The 7,006-nt window shown below is 42.2% G+C and overlaps 1 protein-coding gene across 3 annotated transcripts in view; it reads left to right on the top strand.

Moving 5' to 3' along the window:
- RAB7A (RAB7A, member RAS oncogene family) overlaps nt 1-7,006 on the top strand; it is an 85,200-nt gene that overhangs the window by 58,220 nt on the left and 19,974 nt on the right. For all 3 annotated transcript variants that reach the window (XM_021717334.1, XM_008068224.1, XM_021717329.1), the window contains one exon: nt 5,842-5,902. In XM_021717334.1, coding sequence (XP_021573009.1) covers nt 5,850-5,902 — 53 coding nt within the window. In that variant the 5' untranslated portion in view covers nt 5,842-5,849. The remainder of the gene's footprint in view (nt 1-5,841; nt 5,903-7,006) is intronic.

Genomic DNA, 7,006 nt, shown 5'->3' with positions numbered 1-7,006 from the left:
GCCAGTGTGGTAGCGCGCGCCTGTAATTCCGGCTACTCGGAAGGCTGAGGCGGAAGGATCGCCGGAGCCCAGCAGGCGAGGCTGCGGTGGCCGGGAGCGGCCACTGTACTCCAGTCTGGGTGACAGAGTGAGACTCCAACTCAATAAATAAATAAATAAACCAGGCATGGTAGCGCGCACCTGTAGTTCCAGGTGTTTGGAAGGCTGAGGCGGAAGGATTGCCTGAGCCTAGCAAGTTGAGGCTGTGGTGGCTGTGAGTGTGCCACTGTACTCTATCCTGGACAACAGAATGAGACTCTGACTGAAAAAAAAAAAAAAGTAACATCAACATTTTGTTGAAAGTAGATGTGGAATTCCTTTTTACCAGCTGTTAAGTACCATTTGTAAGAACTCTTAAATGTTTAGCAATCCTTAAAAGAAGATAAAAATATGCATTTAAATGTAATTTATCTTACATGATAAACAAGGAAAATTTTTGGAATTAGAGAATTATTTGAAAAGTCAACAGATTAACTTTTTTCTCCAAAATGAAGATAGTTTTTTGAGTGTAAAGGTAATGTGCTTCTCTAAAAGTCACAGTAAATATAAGGAAGCAAAACCATTTGTAATCCCACCACATAGAAAAACTTACTAGTATTTGTGTGTATCCTTTTCAACTTAATGTATAATCATTTTTACATTTAAATTTTTTCTCACCTGGGAATCTCTTCTTGGAAGATGAGATGTTGGGATCTTAACTCTCACCAAACTTTTTCTGGCTCTCACCGTTTAGTGAACACTGTTTATTTTTTTACCATTGAATTTTATAATGCCATATTGCCAAAGTTGTTCATTTCTGGAGTCTCTTTCATTGAGCTGTTTAGTCATGTTCCAACTCCACACTGTTTTTTGTTTGTTTGTTTTTTTAGTAGGGGCCTTACTCTGTCGCCCAGGCTGGAGTGCAGTGGCATGCTCATGGCCATCGCAGCCTCAACCTGCTGGGCTCAAGATCCTTCTGCCTCAGCCTCCCAAGTAACTGGAACCACAGGCTGTGCCACCATGCCCAACTAACGTTCTGATTTATTGTAGAGATGACATCTCGCCAAGTTGCCTAGGCTGGTCTCGAAACCCTGGACTTAGGCAATCCTCTCACCTCCACCTCCCAAAGTGTTGGGATTACAGGTGTGAGCCACCGCACCCGGCAGTACTGTATTTTTTTAATAATACACTTTTCTTTTTTTTTGAGTCGTAGTCTTACTCTGTTGCCCAGGTTGGAGTGCAGTGACACACTCACTGCTATCACAGCCTCAACCTGCTGGACAGGCAATCCTTCCACTTCAGCCTTCTAAGTAGCTGGAACCACAGACTCGTGCCACCATACCTGGCTAATTTTTTGACTTATTGTAGAAATAACGTCTCGCCAAGTTGCCCAGGCTGGTCTTGAACCCTGGGCTCAGGCAATCCTCTCAACTGTGCCTCCCAAAGTGCTGGGATTACAAAGTATGAGCCGGCCTAATAATACACTTTCTAAGATTGTTAGGCCAGGTCTCTTGTCATTACTGTTTTTGTGGGGAGGAACTTTTTGTGTGTTTATTTTTATGAATAAAGTTGGAGTCAGATCCTTCTCACATATATAAAAATCCTTGGACTTATTTAAATATGGGAGAATTCATAGGTTTACATTAAGCTTCCTTAGACTTAGAAATATCTTCATTTATTTTCTTTCTTCTTTTTTGATTTGTTATTGTAGAGACGAGGTATCACCATGTAGCCCAGACTGGTCTCAAACCTGTGGGCTCAGGCAATCCTCTCGCCTCGGCCTCCCAAAGTATTGGGACTATAGGCTTGAGCCACTGCACCCAGCCTCAGATTTTCTTTGCTTCAGTAAAATTATATCATTTTCCTCATTTAGATACTATTATTCCTGTTAAGCCATTGTAATGGTGATTGCTGTATAACTGGGAAAACCCTTCAGGAGAACGAGTTAGCAAAAATCATGAAAATGCTTATACTTTTGACTCAATAATCCCATTCCTAAACAGTATCTATGGGTTACAATTGAAAAAACCTTTTCTCCTGCATGGGAATCTGACCTTTGGATAACTTTCTAGCCCTGGGAACCAGTTAAAGGCAGAATATCACCTTTGTTGAGCAATATTGCTAATGGTAAAATGCCCCCCTGGTTGGTAAATTACATTTGGACAGTAAAGGCTGTGAGTACCTGATGGGCCACCATACTTGGGCTTCACTGAGTATAGTGACCATGTGCTTGCTGTGTCCATATAGAGAGCATAAAGAGCTGTCAAAAGAGATATTAGCACCCCCAGGGTTGGGGTCTCTAAGTCAAGGTGTTACTTTTACAGTCTCCCTGTGCCTAAACTGTCTGCTGTATGGACTTCTGCAAGAACTCGCGCTACTGATTGCCTGCTACCTACCTCCCTGCCTGCCAGTGGCATGTGCTAGTAGTCTTGTGAGTCTGAATCTAGGAAGATCTCCCCACCCCTTAATTCCCCATAGGTGTTCCTGTATCAAAAGGAAATAATCGCCAAGTTTAAAGAGCAGGAATGACTATTGAAGTACTTAATTCACTCCAAGGAATATTAGACAGTAAGACTATAATCATAATAATAAGCATTGAAAACCGGAGTGAATAATAGTGTGGAAGGAACAAAATACCACATTGTATATTGGAAATGTGTGCCTGCTGTAGTGGAGGTTTAAATGGCTTCAGGGCAATGTCTTTAGGTGGTTTCTGGGATTATTGTAGCTAGAGTTTGCTGATGAGGAAAGCGGCTCAGTGTTCTGATACCCAAGAGTGTCAGCCACTTAAGGTGACCTCAGGGTCACTGCCTGGTGATGTGTGGGCAGAGACACAAAGGGAACAAATATGAAATCTGTCACATTGGCAGTATGAAGGTTAAAGTGTATTTTTTGTTTGGTTTCTTTTTAATATTATTAACCTTTTGCACTTACTTGGATGTCTCCTCTCAGGGGACATAGAGAGATTGCTGGTAATTATACAGGACAAACTTAGCAAGCACAAATCTTTGAAAAGAATATGTTTCCTTGAAGTTTTTCTTTCTAATAAAGCAAATAAAGAAATGGAATGTATACTGATAGATGAACCGTCAGTTGAGAATCACAAGTATGTCCTTTCACAACTTCTTTGAACAACATACTGGACAATAAATTGCATATTATTAATGTGGGAGGAAGAAAACAAAACTGCATTGTCTGCTTGAATAGGAAAACACCAAGTGAAAGATGTCAAACAAATTACTATTGCACTACATGTATTAATGAGCCTGCAGTGCATGTCAGTGACTATATCATATGTTACCAGACATTAGAAAAATATAAGATATAAAATTTTGATTTTTTGTTATAAATAAGTTCCTCAATGTCCAAAATTCCATTTTAAGTCAAATAGCATTACAGTAAAATAATAAGCCCCAACATTATACTATTTAATATGAAGTGATTCATTTTTCGCTATGTTGTATAAAACTGCAGTTGAGTTGCTGGCAGGTGATCCATGAGATGTCTCTGAGTGCAAAGAGTTAAGCAACAGTGGCACACCAGTGAAACTTATTAGCAGTCCAAGGTATACACATCTATTTTTCCATTCTCAAAATCGGTGACTTTCATAAATATTCTCCAAGAATATCTTTGCAAATCTTTTTATCTTCGTCATCCCTTTTCTTAATTTGCCATTCTTTGGATTTAAAATTTGCCCCAATGTTCGTAATTGGATCTCTAGCTAGAAATGTGATACCAGACCTTGGGAGTGAGACAAAACCTTAGTCAGTCAAGGCAGTCCTTGGGACGGAAGGTAGGAGTTAATGGGACTCCACATATAATAGATGGTTTGGCGTGTGCCTCTCACTGCTTATTTTTTAAAAATCCTACGTATGATAGAAGAACTCCAGTTCATCTTGTACTACCTCCACTTAGCACTACTAGGAACTTTCTAGGTGAATGCTGGCAAGTTGCAGTGTGGTATCTTCAGAATTCAGCCGTGAGCATGAGACTTTGGACACTGAGAAAGCTTGATCCTCAGTGCAGGTCATGGGGCCTGGGGTATGTGCCTAGCAAAGTGTCCTCTAGTGTGGCTCCCATTCCTACACTGTTCCTGTAGCCAGAAACCAAAGCAGATTCTGAAGTCATGAAAGATCATCACTTTCAGGAGTATAGTGCTCATTATCTGACCCTGCCCTGTGGGACAGTAGTCAGGTCTAATACTTTAGTTTGTGGTCTTCAGTGTAATACTATCTGTAGTTGATAGCCAAGCATCTGGGAAGGAGGGACAGCTTAACTACCTTGTCTACGTGCTGTGACCCACTGCTTCTCTCATTGCCTTCTGGACTCTGTGTTCTGTTACTCCTCTCTGTATTTGGCACATGAAAATAATAGTAGCCAGTGTTTACTAACAGTTTACTCTGGTCACTGTTCTGAACATTGTATTTGTTCAGTCTTCATGGAATTCTTAGGACATAAGAACTATCATCTCTTATCAATAAGGGTGCCTGAACGAAGCATATTTGTATACCTAACCCTTAACTGTACCCCACAATATCATAATAAAAAATATCGATAAAAAAAAAAACTAAGCTGGGCTTGGTGGCTCAGCCTGTAATCCCGCACCTTTGGGAGGCTGAGGTGAGTGGATTGCCTGAGCCTGCGGGTTCGAGACCCGCCTGGGCAGCGAGACCTCATCTCTACAATAAATCAAAAAATCAGCCGGGCGTGGTAGCGCGCACCTGTAATTCCGACTACTTGGAAGGCTGAGGCGGAAGGATCGCCGGAGCCCAGCAGGTCGAGGCTGCGGTAGCCGGGAGTGGCCACTGCACTCCAGTCTGGGCAACCAAGTGAGACGCCAACTCAAAAACAAACAAACAAACAAACAAAAAAACTATAAATCAAAAAAAAAAAAAAAAAAGAACTATCATCTTTATATTGCTCTCTCAGCAAGAAGTTAATGACTTGCCCAAGGTCATACTGCTAATTAATAAGTGACAAAGCCAAATTTGAAATCAGGGTAGTCTGGGTTCATATCTACATGCTTAAGTCATTCCTACTGTAGGCAGTATTGCCTTCAAGAAGCTAAGAGGTTAAAGATGAAATTAGCAACTAGTTTTTCTGAGACCCACTCATTTTCTGAGTCACTAAGTCAGGCTCTAGTGACTGAGAGGTAATTAAGACAGAGAGCCTTCTTGGTAAGTACTTAGACCATGGTGTGGCAAGTGCTGGAAGAGAGGTTAGCAAAGATTAGGCATCTTACATATTTTCTGATCATGAGTAGAGGAGGCTGCCTGACAGGTTTTATGGAAAAAAATGGTCCTTGGAGCTCCAAAGTCAAGCAGACTTCATGGAGATGATTAGAAAAGAAAGATGACACACAAATATAATACATAAAAATGTCAAGTAGTGGTAAGTACTCTGAGGAAAAATAAACCTGAGTAATGGGATAGAGAGCAAAAGAGGAGGAGAGTGGTATGTTACCTTGGGTAAAGTGGTTACCTCTTTAAGAAAGTGATATTTAAGCAGTGACCTGAATGAAGCAAGCTGGTAAGTTTTAAGCACTAGTCCAAATTGCTGATCCATCAAATTGATCTAACACCCAAGCAAGGAATGCATTCTCTTCTCCTACCCTCTTGCCATGCTGTTCTTACCTAGCTCTTGGATCCAGAATTCTGATGACTGATGCTGTTCTTTATCAAGGTACCCTGGGTAGAAGGAAAATAACTAGCAGGAATGCACAGGGCCCAGTGCTCTGGAATTGCTTAGATATTTGTGCCAAGGGAGATGTTTTACCTTAGTGTTTGCATTAACATTCATAGAATTTCTCCTTTCTCCCTTTAGTTTGAAGGATGACCTCTAGGAAGAAAGTGTTGCTGAAGGTTATCATCCTGGGAGATTCTGGGTAAGTGTTTCTCATGAATTTAGCTGACAGAGCTCTGAGCTAAGCCTCATTTCCATGGAGCCCACGCCCTCCATGCTGCTTTTCCTACACACATCCTGGAGGCTTCGGCCCTTATGTCTTCCTGCAAAGCAGAAATTTAAGTGATCCCTTGTTTTTTGTTTTTTGTTTTTGAGTTGGAGTCTCACTCTGTCACCCAGACTGGAGTGCAGTGGCCACTCCCAGCCACCGCAGCCTCGACCTGCTGGGCTCTGGTGATCCTTCCGCCTCAGCCTTCCAGATGATCCCTTGTTTTTATTCCCTGATTTTTAGCATGATTTTGTACAGAAGGGACGGCTATTTGAACTCAACTGATGATAGTCATTTTTATGGAACACCTTTTCTCCCAGCTGGCCAGCTAGGGAGTCCTGCTTATGTAGATGTGCTGCCATTGGCATACTGTCCTCCACATGTGAATTCTGAGTGCCCAGTTTAGTATCCTTCCCCTGCTGTGCCTATTTCAGCCCAATCTATTAAAGAGCATGGGACAGCAGAACTGGGTTCTAGACCTGGCACAAGTAGCTAACTCATTAGTGGCTCTTCAAATTCTGAGGTATGCCAGATTCTTATGCCCATAATCGCAGAACTTTGGGAGACTAAGGCAGGAAGATTTTCTGAGCCTAGGAGTTCAAGACCAGCATGGGCAACATAGCAAGACCTTGTCTCTAAACCAACAGACAAGTGGTGGCACGTGCCTATAGTCCCAGCTACTCGGGAAGCAGAGGTGGGAGGATTGCTTGAGCCCAGGAGGTCAAGGCTGCAGTGAGCTATGATTGTGCCACTGCACTCCAGCCTGGGTGACAGACTGAGACCCTGTCTCTTAAAAAAAAAAAAAAAAAAAAAAAAGATTCTGTGGTAGGCTTATCAGGCTTGGCATCTAAAATAATTAAAAAGCTTTGATCCAGCCGGTCTTGGTGGCTCAGCCTGTAATCTCGCGCCTTTGGGAGGCTGAGGTGAGTGGATTGCCTGAGCCCGCGGGTTCAAGATCCACCTGGGCAGCGAGACCTCATCTCTACAATAAATCAAAAAAAATCAGCCGGGCGTGGTAGCGCATGCCTGTAATTCCGG

The sequence above is a fragment of the Carlito syrichta genome, unplaced genomic scaffold, assembly GCF_000164805.1.
Source record: "Carlito syrichta isolate Samal-C Ts95f unplaced genomic scaffold, Tarsius_syrichta-2.0.1 Scaffold107984, whole genome shotgun sequence".
In the NCBI taxonomy this organism is placed as follows: Eukaryota; Metazoa; Chordata; class Mammalia; order Primates; family Tarsiidae; genus Carlito; species Carlito syrichta.
The sequence above is the reverse complement of the archived record's forward strand: the minus strand, read 5'-3'. Positions and strand labels throughout refer to the sequence as shown.